The sequence below is a fragment of the Sturnira hondurensis genome, unplaced genomic scaffold (genome assembly GCF_014824575.4).
Source record: "Sturnira hondurensis isolate 20B ecotype Veracruz unplaced genomic scaffold, ASM1482457v3 Scaffold0009178, whole genome shotgun sequence".
NCBI lineage: Eukaryota > Metazoa > Chordata > Mammalia > Chiroptera > Phyllostomidae > Sturnira > Sturnira hondurensis.
In genome coordinates, this window is record NW_028081809.1 from 1,183,471 (window position 1) to 1,196,935 (window position 13,465).

At 51.5% G+C, this 13,465-nt stretch overlaps 1 protein-coding gene and 1 non-coding gene across 5 annotated transcripts; both read right to left on the reverse strand.

Moving 5' to 3' along the window:
- Window positions 1-39: 39 nt before the first annotated feature.
- LOC118994178 (fumarylacetoacetate hydrolase domain-containing protein 2A) lies at window positions 40-8,646 on the reverse strand. Of its 4 annotated transcripts, none has more exons than XM_037056744.1 (8): window positions 8,509-8,646; window positions 5,594-5,844; window positions 4,290-4,506; window positions 1,943-2,002; window positions 1,564-1,726; window positions 593-701; window positions 396-483; window positions 40-255 (listed from the first exon to the last, which is right to left on the reverse strand). In XM_037056744.1, the coding sequence occupies exons 2-8, from the start codon at window positions 5,836-5,838 to the stop codon at window positions 193-195; spliced, it is 945 nt and encodes a 314-aa protein (XP_036912639.1). In that variant the 5' UTR covers window positions 5,839-5,844; window positions 8,509-8,646; the 3' UTR covers window positions 40-192. The 4 variants fall into 4 exon arrangements, with proteins under 4 accessions (XP_036912639.1, XP_036912641.1, XP_036912638.1 ...); XM_037056746.1 differs by having other exon boundaries at window positions 5,594-5,800; window positions 8,511-8,645; XM_037056743.1 differs by lacking the exon at window positions 8,509-8,646 and adding an exon at window positions 8,297-8,492.
- Window positions 8,647-8,941: 295 nt separating this feature from the next.
- LOC118994224 (U6 spliceosomal RNA) lies at window positions 8,942-9,051 on the reverse strand. Its single transcript, XR_005068009.1, has one exon. It is a non-coding gene; the product is annotated as a U6 spliceosomal RNA (small nuclear RNA).
- Between the last annotated feature and the right edge of the window lie 4,414 nt (window positions 9,052-13,465).

Consider the following 13,465-nt stretch of genomic DNA (forward strand, 5'->3'; position numbering starts at 1 on the left):
CTCCCTGAAACAAACTTAAAAGACAGGCAGGAGCCAAGCTGCTGCTTTAGACTAAGTTTATTGAAGAGGAGAGTCCCATTTCTTCCTCCTCTACCTAGATGAGCAGCCTTGAGTGGGCTGGAACTGTACAGGGCTGAGGGGGAGCGGGTACCCCACCTCTCATCTTGCATCCAGGGCCTGCGGCAGGAGCTGTCACACCACCTTGTTGATAATGACACCCAATTCTTCAATCTCACACTGGACCTCATCGCCCTTCTGCAATGGAGTGGCCGCGGGTGGTCAGTCCTCAGCCTGACACACACATCTATACATGCGCAGGCCTGGGTTTCTCAGGTCTGAGCCAAGCCTGCCAGGCCTCTGGGTCCCTCTTCCTTCCCTCCTTTTTGCCAACCTACCTTGAGAAAGACTGGAGGTTTCCTGAATACACCAACACCTGGGGGGGTCCCTGTCAGGATGGTATCCCCGGGGTAAACAGTGACAAACCTGGGGCAAAAGGGCCAGGTGAGACCAGGAGCTGAGGTGCCAGAGCCTGGGATGGAAGGCTCAGCTTGGCTGCAGGTGACTGTGTAGGTCAGGGCTTCACCCCACTTACTGGGAGACCCAGGCTATCAGCTCTTGTGTCTTGAACACCATCTGATTGGTGTTGCTGCTCTGGACCACTTCCCCGTTCACCCGGCAGGAGATCTTTAAGTTGTGTGGATCTGAAATGCAGAAACACCACCATGGAGCTCCCCTCCAGAGAGAGGACACATGGCAGTTTTCTGCCTTAAAGAGAAGGACACCTGTCCACAGCAAAGGCTGACAAATGCAGATGTGAAAGCATCAGCATCTGTGAGGCAGCAGGGGAATGGCATGAGCAGGACAGCGCGACCCCGCACCTGACTCTGGCAGGGGTGGCCCACCAGTAAGTATCCTGGCAAACCACACATTTATCTTAACTTTCATCTTGCACACTCACAAAGACACCCTCTAAGAGCAGCTGGAACACAATCTAACTTGACTGTTGACTGACTGAACAAGGTGGTGTGAGGCTAAAGACCCTCGGACACACCCCCAACCTAAAGGGCCACGCCTTGCCCTCTGCACCACCCTCTTCCCTCCTGGCTCCTGGTGCCCTTGCTGATAGCCAGTGTGGCCCCGGTCATAGTGGCTGGGCAAGATCCTCTTGGTCCTCTCCATCTCCCTGACTAAAGAAAATGCACGGGCTTTGTGACAGTCTCTGTGATGCCCAAGGGCCAGCTCTGCTTCCTTCCGGCCTAAGGACTCTCCCAGATGGTGGCAGGTAGAGGAAGCCCAACCACCCATCAGGGGAGCACTGTTCTTATAATGCACTCGATGAATGCAGATTCACCACCTCTGCAGCTGTGGTCTTCCAGGGGGTGAGGGCATGTGCTTGTGGCCCGGTTGAGACTTGCTTTCTAAGGAATCAGTGAAAGGCAGCTGGGGAGGGGGCTCCACATCGAGCTGCCCCCACACTCCCACTTCGAGAGCGCTGCTGTTTCTTTACTTTGACATATCTGACCAGAGCAAGAAGAGTCGTCAGGGGGGCTGTCAGAGACCTACCTGCTACACTGTCCTTAGTCACCAAGGCAGGGCCCAGGGGACAGAAGGTGTCAAAGGTTTTTCCCAGCAGCCACTGCTTTCCATTGCGTCTCATTTGCCAGTCACGAGCACTTACGTCATGTGCCACAGTGAAGCCAGCCACATAAGCCATGGCATCTGTGGCCTGGGGGGGGGGGGGGGGGGGGGGGANGGGGGGGGGGGGCAAGGGATTTGGCCAGATTGGAGGTTAGGTCACAGTGACATCAAACCCTATAATAAAGCCTTTATCCCACACTAGTAGCCAGAGCTCACCAAAGGTGCTAGGCAAGGGACAAGGCAGGTGCCACAGCTGACCACTTTCCAAGACCAGGGACAGTGGGTACCACTCCTTCAACCTCACCTTGATGTGCTTGCCTTTCTTTCCAATGACCACGGCCAGTTCCACTTCCCAGTCCACCTCCTATAAAGCAGGAAAGGAGCAGTGAATCACCTGGCCCTGGGGCCTGTCTGGTGCTGGGGGCTGCATGCCATGTCTTCAGCCTGGGCCTCTAACATGGGGTCAGTTGCTGGCCTAGAGTCATAATAAAAACAGAGGGGAGTGTGGGGTTGACTTGTAGACCCATAAACCTCGACAATGGCAGGCAGCACCACTGGATGGAAGCACAGTTCCCACAGTGACTAGAGGACCAACATTGGTCTGGGGACTGAATGTAAAAGTCACTCTTGATACTTCCAAAAAATGATGGATACCCAGTGATAACAGCTAACCCTGCCGTGTGCCAGACACCATTCCAGTGCTTTAATGTATTAACTCACTGAAATGGTAAAAAAGACCAACATGCCAAAATAAATGTGGGCAAAAGGCTTGAATAAGCAAGTCACAAAAAATATATAGGGCCGCAAAAATGAAAATTACTCAGCCTTTCCCGAATCAGCACAGTGCTACGAAACAGACGCAACCTAACCCTTCAAACTGGCTGATCTGAATGACCCAGAGTGGCTATGAGCACACCTGATGCGCACCTGGTCTCTAGTATCGATACCCACTAGAAAGAGTCAGGTTCTCTCGGGGAAACGATTAATCCCAGGTCCAACGCAGTACAAAATAAGCCTGTGTATCTTGGACAGAAAGCAGGAAAGTGTTCAAAAAGTGATGGGGATGGGGCCAACTTGAAGCGCCCCACTGGCCAAACTGAGATCATTTGCATATTAGGAAGACTATAAATGATGGATTACAACATATTGGATCAAAATAAAAAATTCAGTGATACTAAAGGAATGGAGTAAAAAAAAAGGCAGCCTCCTTTGTTCACAAAATGCCAGCTAATAAAGAGGAGAAAGCACGATAGAAAAGCACAGTTTTCTAACCCCAGTGCAATAATGGAGTCAGGTAAAGATGACCAGGGGTCCGGGGTGAAAACGGTGGGGCAGTGAGATAGTCCCACGTCTCCAGCAACTGCAGGTAGGTTATTGCCAGAGAACTGCACCTTCCCAATGGAGAGGTCTAGTGAACAGCAAGCAAACCGAATGATCGAGCTTTAAAAGGCAGCTGACAGGAGCCTCCAGTGGGATGCAGTGTGAAGATACAGTATCTGTATTGTATAGACTGCCTGTGTGTCCCTCCAAACCCTACGTTGAAACCTATCCCCTCAATGTGATGGGTTACGAGGTAGGGCCTTTGGGAGGTGATCACCATGAGGGCAGAGCGCCCATGAATAGGATTAGTGCCCTCAAGAGACCCAGAGAGCTCCCTGGACCTTCTTTCCCAGAACAGGGAGACATGATCAGGAACCTGGAAGTGGCCTTCCCAAGCACCAAATTTATCAGCACCTTGCCCTTGCACTTCCAGCCTCCAGAACTGTGGAAAATAAATGTTGCTTATAAGCCACCCAGTCTATTTTGTTATAGCAGCCCAAATGGACTGAGGCACCTGTGTAGAACTCCTGACAAAATGTTTAACCTGAATCTAATCATGAGGACACAATCGGGCAAATCCAGACTGTGGGACACGCTATGAGACAGCCTGCCTGGACTTCAAACGTCAGCATCATGACAGAAAAGGGCAGCAGGCTGCGGTCAGAGACCAGCAGTCAGCAAAGCACAGCCTGCAGGTAAACCCCGCTCGCTGCCTGTGTCCTTCAGACAAAGCTTTCCTGGGACACAGCCAAGTTCATTCATTTGTATGACAGCCACGCACTTTCACACCACAGTGGCGAGGTTGAACTGTTGCAGCAGACACCATCTGGCATTGCAAGTCTCATATTTACTAACTGGGCCTTTCTGAAAAAAAGGCTGTGGATGCCTGTGGATCTGTAGATTATAGGCCCTAAAGAGACATGACCAAACACAATGTGCGGCCTTGTTTGATCCTGAGTCGTCAAAGAAACAACAAAACAGAACCCAAATTGAAAGTCATCTCTCAGTTGAACTATACATTAGAGATTATTCCTGTTAATTTGCTGGGTTGTAATAACACTACTTTGTTCATATAGGAGATTGTCCTTATTAGAAGATGCATGCTAAATTTTAGGACTGTCTACAGTGAAGGTATATTACTTTTATACTCCAAATGGGAATAAATGGAAAGGTCTCTCTTCTACTAATTTTTTCCTGAGGCCAGTCTCATTACTGTATAAGCCCCGCATCACTGTCCCTGGGTTTCTGTTTAATGCACTACTGAGCTGGGTGCCGTGCACGCTTGTGATGGCCCCAGTGATGCAAGAGGCAGTGGGAAGGCACCGACCGACCTGGCTCTCAGACGGGAGGACGATCTCATCGTAGGGCCCCACGATGGAGCTGGCAAACTTGCTGAAGATGATGGGCTCCTTCGGCACAGGCACGTTCTGCTCCTTGCAGTGGTCCACGTAATTCATGCCCACACACACCACCTTGTCTGGCCGTGTGACTGGAGCCAGGAAGGTCACCTCTGACCGTGGAAGGACTGGCAACTGGGCAGCCAAGGCCCTGCAGAGACCAGAGCACGAGAGGGGGGCTGGTTGGGGGCAGGCCAGCAGTCCTGCTACAAGTTTTGCTGTTTAAAATACATTTTTGAGTCAGAGTTAATGTGAAAATCAAGGCCAACTATTATCCTTTGACATCAGAGCACTGTTTCATATTTACCCAGTTGGATTTCCTTCCCCTGCTCGGTACCGCACATCCATGTAAGGGAATCTGGAAGGCGCAGATGGGAGTGACTGAGAAGGTTCTTCCTCTACCCCTTCTTCCCCTCCTCCAGCCTCAGACACACAGTGTGTCCTGTGCAGCTCTTCACAGCTACTCTATTCTTCTCCTCTCCTCACTTTATATGAATGACATCATACTATATACACCTTATTAAAAATGTAGCATATACATATTTTAAAGACCTCACCATAACAATATATTATGGCTACATATTAGTGTACTGTAGAGACACACCCCTTCCAGGGATATGGACGTAGGCTCCAACCTTGGGAGAACACGAAGTTTAGGAAACATGCTTTTACCCATACTGTGTGCGGTTCAACATTTGTATTTTTGCCAGTTTAAAAGGAACAAATGGTACCTCAGAGTGGTCTTACTGTCCATCAGTACCTTTAGAACAAATGCCATAGGGCTCCTGGCTTCAGAAGTCCCTATCTAATCTAGCCCAAACCCAAGAATCTGTAAGAAAACTTCTTTGCAGTCCTCTTTCCCCTAAGAAGCCAAGAGTCCAATCAGTCCCCCCACTTCCCAAAGTGCCATTTAGGACTGCAGGTCCCAGACCCCTCCGGCAAGCAGTGACCTCACCCCCGGAGAAGGCGGTACGATAAAGTGGAGTTCTGTGGCCTTGGGATAGGATATCACTCTCCCTGGGCCTCATTCTCCCCCTCTATAAACCAAGGCTACTGTCATATAAGATTTCTAAAATTCTGCATTAAGAGAATACATGAGAAAAGGAAGCAGAGGCTACCCTGCTCCCTTGCAAAAGAGCTACCTGCTGGTCCTGTTTCCCAGGCCAAGGAGGGGGCGGGAGGAAAGAGAGGGGAAACAGGGCAACCACCACAGGGTGATGATACCCGCTGAGATTTACCTTCTCGCCACTGAGAGAGTGGACTCTCCCTGCTCCAGGAACTCCACCATCGTCTTGGGCAGTGTGGGGTCGAAGGCATTGAGGTTGATGACCCCCCCACCATTCCCTGACTCCAGGCCCAGGTGAGGTCCCATCAGGTGGGGTGCCTGGAACTGCACCAGTCTCATGTGTCTGGAGGGCTGGAAGGGCCACCACTGAGCATGCAGCAGAGCTGTGAGCAACCTTTTTCTAACAGGGAACAGCATCAGAGTCTATGGAGAAAAAAGCAGGTTGCAGAGCACAGAGGGCACTGGCAAGCTCGTCAGGGCCCAAAGCCCCTTCATCTGCAGCCCCAGGCCCTCCGAGCTCCAGCCCAAGCTCCTGGCACACCACATGGAAGGGGTCTGGATTTGTAAGTTATTTCATCCTGTCGCACTTCATAAGGTGGTTTTTCGCTCAGTTCAATGCACACAATGACACCTTTCTAAAGGAGCAAATACATCATGTCAGGCTCTGAGCTAGGTGCCAGGGGGTCCAGCGTTCCTTCAACCAGTGCTTTCTGAAAGCGTACACTGCCTGGCACCATCCTGGCACTGGCGCAAACAGTGTCACTCAGACACACTCAGCCTTGCCATCCTGCTCACAAGGAAGACTGATGTTAACAGCTGATGCCATACAATTCAGCAAGGGGACTTCTGCTGTGACAATCAGGGTCCTGCAAGTGTGATCAGGGCAGCGTGATGAAGTGGAGTTTTGTGGCCTTGGGATAATCACCCTGCCTGGGCCTGTTTCCCTCTTTATAAATGAGGCTGCTGTCGTATAAGATTTCTAAGGCTCTTCACTAAGAGAGTAAGTGAAGAGGGAAAGCTGAGGCTACTCTGCTCCTTGACAAAAGAGCTACCTGCTGGTTTGGTTTCCCGGGAGGAAGACTTGTCTGATTTCTTAAGGAAGTGATGCTAAATTGGACTGGGCTAAAACAAGCAGGACTAGGAGTTAGATAAGAGTGGAGCAAGTCACATGCAAATAACCATTGGGAAAACTGGCTTTACACCCGCCACAAACCATCTTTAATTGCCAATTTGATCCTATTACCCTCCTACTAAAATGCTTTCCCCTGCTGACATTATCAAGCCATAATCCTCTTGTTCCACCTTCTAGGTGCAGCCCCCACCTCCCTCCTCAGAGAGTAAATATTTACTTTTTCCTGCTGGAGCACACGCTGCCAGAGGGAGGCTGCAAGGCGCAGGGCCTAGGTCTGAGAAGCAACAGTCTGAGGGGGTGCCTCCTCTCTGGTTCTGTGGCCTCGTCTGTCTCTTTTACTGTTGAGTTGACTGTGCCTGGCACACAGAGGCTCTTAGCCACTACTCTCTGCAGAAGCAGGGGCTTGACTTTTCACTGCTTGGGAAAGCTTGGCGATTGCCAAGCTCAGGACGTGTGGCTGTGCCTTCCCTCTTCAAATCACCTAGAAGGTATCAACAGGGCTCACACCTTGTTTCAAGTTCCAAGCTGCACTCAAAAACAAACCCATTCATCTTGTTTTGTTTCTAACCTAAATCTGGTCTCCAACCAGTCCCTTCCATAGTTGGTTCCTTGCTTTAAAAAACAAGTCTTTATGTTCAGGCATGTGTAGGTAGTCCCAGACTCCTGGTTCTCACCCCAATCATTCCATCTGCCTTGTTCATCTAGAGATGCATTAGACCCAGGTACGAGCTAACCGCTGTGCTGGCTGATGAGTTTGACAAGAAAACGAGGGCTTGAAGCCTCCTGCCCTCCTGTCTGTCACAGGTCCAACCATACCACTGATAAAGTCTGTCCTAGCCAAGTGCACACACTCAGACGCTCTATCCACTAAAATACAGGGTCTGGCACAAATAACACACCTGATTATCACAAAATCCTAAGCATATAATTCTGTAATAAACACACCACACTTGAGGACACTAGAGGTGAAATGTTCAAACTGCTGTCCATCTCACTGGAGACAGTCACGTACCTACCAACCACACTAGAGCAGACGTTACTCCTGCTGGACCCTGTATATTTGACAGCTACTGCTCCCACTGAATGCCAGGTCTCATTAAGTGCTTTATCCACATCGTCTGATTTATTCTGATAATTGTGGAAGGCTGGTATTGTTAGCCTCATTTTACAGATGGAAAAAACAAGGTTTTGCAAAGTTAAGGGATTCTCCCAGGTTTCCTTTGAGGGGAAAGAGCTGGGACTTGAATCCAAGCTCAGGTGGTGTGCAAACAAGACAATCCAGCTGTAGCCCACTCCCACCTTCACCCCCAGGGCATTTTAGCCCAGAAGACTCTGTGAGAAGTAGGGACCTCCAACAGGAGACCCTCTAGAGGCCCAGACACCCTGCCTGCTCTAGGCCATGCTCAAGGATTGGTCCCCTGCTGGCTGTCACCTCAGGGATAAGGCTGGTCACTTGCTCTCCAAGATAACCGCAGGCCACACAGACTGCAGGTTCTCACCTGGTCCTACCAATATACCCTCGGGCAGTGAGCCCCATTTTACAGACGGTGGCACTGATGCCTAAAAAGGAGCCGTCACCTGCAAAGATACCCAGTCAGAAAGTGACCCTTGCGCTTTTGCGGTTACCTCTCTGCAGCAGAGCCCAAGCTCCACCCAACTCTGCCAAAGGGTGCCTAGGCAAAGACGCCGGGACGTGAGGCGAAAACAGCGCACAAGCATCGCAACTTGGAGACGTGTGTGTACCTGGGACTGCATCCCACTGTCCGTCCACACGCACGGCACCCTGGGCAAGTCCCTCAATTTCCCTACATGCTTAGCTTGGTCCCCTGCACTTAGTGGGCGCTCACGAGGGCCCGTCCGTGTGGTCCGAGCGGCCAGGGTCCTAGGTCCAGTCCTGCCCTAGGCGGGGCGCCTCCCGTGGGGGATGCCCGCGGGCCGGCCAGAACCCTACCTACCTGGCCGGTCTGTAGGGCACCCCAACGCTATCGGACTAGGGTTGCTGCACCAGAGTCTGGGTTTGGCGGACGCCGAAAGACTAGTGCTACGTCGCTTTACCGCGACGTGCGCCGAGAATCCCCACTGCAGCGCGCAGGGCGGCTTCTCCAATAAGCTGTCGGCAGAGGCGGCGCTCCGTGGTGACGCCCAATAACAGGGCGTTATCGGAAGTTACGTACCGTGGGGCAGACCGGCGCTGGAGGGTGTTCTGCCTCGTGGGCTTTTAGGCCTGTAGGGTGGACCCGCCCAAGCTTGTTCGACCTTGACTGTGCTTGCAGCGACCAGAGAGCCAGCGCTTCTTTTCGCTTTGCGTCCTGGGTGCCGCCCTCCCCAGCCCCGACCCCGCGCGCGCGTCTGGTCCCTGCCTCCGAGCCGGCCACCGTTTTTTTGTTTTTTAATATGGAATGCTTCACGAATTGGCGTGTCACCCTTGCGCAGGGGCCATGCTAATCTTCTCTGCATGGGTCCAGTTTTAGTATATATGTGCTGCCAAGCGAACACACCGTTTTGATGTTGGGCAAATGCAGTAGAAGAAACCAAATTAATAGCGCGCTGGTCAACAAAGACAAATCTCTGGCATGTTATTGAGGACAGGAGGGATGATTGCACTCACTTTGCATATGGGGCGCCTGAGGCTGGATGTGCTTTGCGTAAGATGACACAAGCAGTGAGGCGGGGAACCACTATTTTTGACCCCAGGTACCGCCTTTTACACTCATTTGCAGCAACCCTGTCTTCATATGCTGTGTTGGGCCCAGGGCGGGATAGTAGGAGGCATAATTTCCAGCATCTGAGGCCAGGCATTTTCTTGGAAAGGTGATTTAACTAAATCAGACCGTTACAACCCAAGCTCTCTAGGCCTCTGGCAAATGACGACCTATAAGGGGCTGTGGGCAAGAGGGCCAAGACTTAATCAAGGGCCAGATCATCACAGGCTTTACTTGTCCCGGAAAGGAGTCTACATCTTATCTAGAACACAGGAGGCCACTGGAAGGTCCCCATAGGGCGATGCATGGTCAGACTTGCAGCAAGTAGTTTTACTCTGGTCACGCCTCCAAGGACAGGTGTCTGGGTGAGAGCGGTGCAGATGAGAGCCATGGTGGCTTGGTGTGCATTGGAGATGATGAGAGTTCGTAGGTGTACAAGAGGTAGAAATGACCGATGAGGACAAGAGGTGGGGGATGGGGGAAGGAGGGACAAGGCCACCTCTTAGGCCTGATAGATGGTAGTGCCAGTCACAGAAATGGGTTCTGGAGGGACAGCAGTTCTGGGGAGAGGATGGTGATCTCAGTTCTGGATGGGATGTGTTTAATGTACATGTGGGACATTCAAGGGGTCACTGCAGAGTGGGCAGTGGAGTGTGGGGCTCTAGTCTGGCTTCAAGATAGAGGTCATTGCAGAGATAGAAATGAAACCTATGGGGGTGAGTGTGAACAGGGGGATGCACTAGTGAACCTGGCACAAGTCCCAGTCAGGAGGCCCACCCTGTAAGGGTGACAGCACCAGAGGAGCCATCAGAAAAACAGGGGGACACATAACTTAGGCAGAGGTCAGGGGGCCACACCTTCCAGAAGCCAAGGAGAGGAGGACTTCTGCTTATGAACAAATGGCATAATGAACAGGATTTGTCTTTGCATGAAACAACAAAAAAAAACTCAAACAAACATCCAAAACAATGGTTTTCAAGAAACCGGGCCTTAAGTAACAAAGAACAATGATAACAGATAGGAAACAAATGAGGCCCCTGCTTAATGCTTTGAAACGGTGTCCAGGCTGTGGCACAAGAAAGGGGGACTGAGGTGGGGCCAGCATGGCCCCTGAGTTGCAGATAGGGCGCTGGGGGCCCAGTAGGACCTAGGTAGCTAGAGTTTGCAGGACACTACTGGAGAGAAGACGCCTGGGCAGAGAGAGAACTTGGCTTTCTGTAGCGGTTCCTCCTCGAGTGTTCAGCAGGGTCCTCAGCAGTGCATGCCTCTGAAGCAGCTCACTGAGAGTAGGGAGCACCGTCGAGAAGAATCAGAGGGAACAGTGTCAAGAGCCTGCGTGAGGCCAGGAGCAGTGTCTCTTTCCCCTGGTCAGGTTGGAACGACAGAAATTGTGGGACACAGGGGAGAGTACGCAAGAAGGCCTTGTCTCTGCAGGGAGTAATGAGCCCTAGACCTCACGGACAGATTATAAAATCAAGACCCGTAAGGATCAATCTGTTTCCAAGTAGTTTAACTACATCACAGGCCAACCTCAATGATGTTTATAGAAATTACAAAATATTCAGCAGCCAACAAGGTAACATTTACAAGTTCTTATATCTAAAGATAACTCAAGTTCGGAAAGAAGGAAAACATGATCCATGGTGAGAAGAATCAAGTATTTCAATGCAATTCAACTGACAGATGTTAGAATTAATGGACAAGAACACTGTGACAGTATAACTATACTCCATCTGTTCAAAGTTAGAGATATGAAGATATTTTTTAAAAGGACCCAAATCAAACTTCCATGGATGTACACTGCAATGTCTGCGGTGAGCAATGCACTAGGTGGATTAATGGCAGATTGAACATTGCAGAAGAAAAGGTTAGTGAATTTGAAAATATAGCACTAATTTGTTATTAGTGTCGAAATTATCAACATAAAGGGAGAGAGGAGAGGCAGCCATTTTGTGTTTTCTAGGTCTTTTAGAGACATGGAGTTGGTGTTTTGGACAGGACTATGTGTGCCTACAGGAAAGGTGGTACTGCAGACGTCAGGGAATGGGTCTGTTCAAAGAGGAGCTCCCACAGGTGTTACCGCGGCAAAGCCGGGGGTCTGCAGCATGCCCCAGCCTGCTGTCGAGTTGTTCCAAACAAACAGGTTGAGGGCAAGATCTTGAATGTACGTATTAAGGGCAAGGAAATGAATTGAGCATCAAGTTGAGCATCTGAGCACTCTTAGTGAAATAGCTTCCTGAAACCTGTGGAGGAAGTGATCAGGAAAAGAAGGAAGCCAAAGAGAAACATGTTCGGCTTCATGGAAGCACCAGCCTGCTCGCTCCATCAAGAGAAACAAAATGGACAATGGGTCCTCCGCTTGTGAGAGCTGATGGGAAGGGGCCTTGAGGATGTCACAGTCTTAGCTGGCTGGCAGTGGCAGTCCAGGGCTGACTGATGGCCTGCTCTGTGAGGTCTTATTTTTAGTTTCTGGTGTTTTACTGTACTTGGTTTTTCAAAATGGTGGAAGAGCACCCCCTGGCTTCATTAGCTAAGCTCCAGGGAACAGGATAGACCCAGAATTGCTCAGGAAGGGAAAGTGGATGGAAGAGGGCCATGCTGGGGCCAGGTGGGGGTGTGCATTCAGAAGGATGTGCTCTGCAGCGCAGGCCATGTGTTACAGACAGACCTTGACCCTGGAGCCTCCTGGCCTGGCCTGTGACCCAACAGGCTTGTTCTGGGCTGTGTGCTCAGCAGTGGCTCCTTCCCTATCACTGTTGGTTCAGCAGCATTACTGACCACTCCTTTCCCATGTGCCAACTGCAAGGCTGTCCTGGGGCCACAGGTTGAATGCTGTGGCTCCTGCTGGCACAAGGCCCACAGTCCGGCAGGGGGAGACAGGGCTGGGCACGCTGGCCCCAGACCCACTTTCCCTTGGGTCTCACTGAAGTCTGGAAAGCGTGTTCCACCCAACAGCTGAGCTTGACATTAAGGGCTGTAGCAGTTGAGTGTTTTTCAGCCAGCTAAAAGTTCCACAGCCCAGTTCTAACTAGCTTCCAGTGGAGTGTTGGGGGCGGGAGATTTCATGATGGCTCATATAAGTGAAGAATATAGAGAATGGGAGGGGCTTCCTTAAGGTATAGTTTAATTTTGAACTCAAGGGATGACCCCTGTCCCCCCACTTTCTCAGTCTCCATCCCTCAGCCATCCCTTCTGCTCTAACTTCATTCTCATGGCCCCCTACCAATGACGAAATGGCAGCCCCGGCCCCAGGCCTCAGGTCCCTGAAGCTTCAGATGTGAGGGAGGAGAGCCTTTCCCAGTGTTCTGGGCTCACGTCTCCTGGGCCTCCTTGGCTCCAGGTGCCCACCCTCAGCCATTCACTGACCAGGAGAGCCATGTAGCAATGGGCTTAAGGCCAGTCTTGGAGGCAGGGTCCCAGACTTCTAGGATAGAGGGGCAGAGTGATCCCCAGAGAGACTGGGGGTTACCACCAGAGGAGGGAGAATGCTAGAGAGGCAGCAGACTGATCAGCTGACCTTTCTCAGTGTCCCCATGGTGCTCCAGGGTGTCTCGAGACGGGAGCTCCTGAGGGCCTTTGTTGCTGGGGTGAACGGCAGGGCCAGCTCAGGCAGAGCAGTGGGTAGACATAGATCTGCATCCACACGACAGTTTGATCATTTTCGAAGCCTGAGCAGAGCGGGCCCTGTGCCTGAGTCCAGATGTGAGAGCAAAGATAGGCAGGGCTGGGGCAGGTGAGTTAGAGACTAGCTGAGGTTTTCTGGTCAAGAAACAGACAAAACAAAAAGGTACCCAACAGCTGGCAGAGAGCCCAGTTCTAGCACTGGTGGCCCTCGGCAGTCGGGAGCTGTCAGGGGGAGCTTGTGGGTTGGATGGTCTCCTGACTGGGAGCTACACTACCCAAGAGAGGGCTGTGCTCAGCTGCCTGCTCAGAAGGAGCCTGAATGCCTTCCAGGGCCACACCAGGCCTCCTGCCACACCTGCTCCCATCACACTGCCCCTTCTCCAGGATCTCTCAAGTCTGGATAAGGGCTAACTAGGGCTGGAGCCTCCCTTCGAGATATATGCAATTTCCCTGTGTAAGTGGGCAGGGTATGGGAGAGGTGGGTGGAGTTGCTTCCAGGCCCCCTCATCTTGGCCCTGCGCAGGCACAGGGTAACTCCTGGCCATGCTGGCTCTGGCACTGGCCGTGGGCTCCCTCCCTGTGCAGA

Bases quoted from the DNA above. Each gene is read 5' to 3' on its own strand.
- LOC118994178 (XM_037056743.1), bottom strand. The intron at 4,507-5,593 runs GTAAATCTCAGC...TGGTCTCTGCAG, and splicing joins ACTCTCTCAGTGGCGAGAAG to GGCCTTGGCTGCCCAGTTGC. The intron at 484-592 runs GTAAGTGGGGTG...CTTTTGCCCCAG, and splicing joins CTGATAGCCTGGGTCTCCCA to GTTTGTCACTGTTTACCCCG.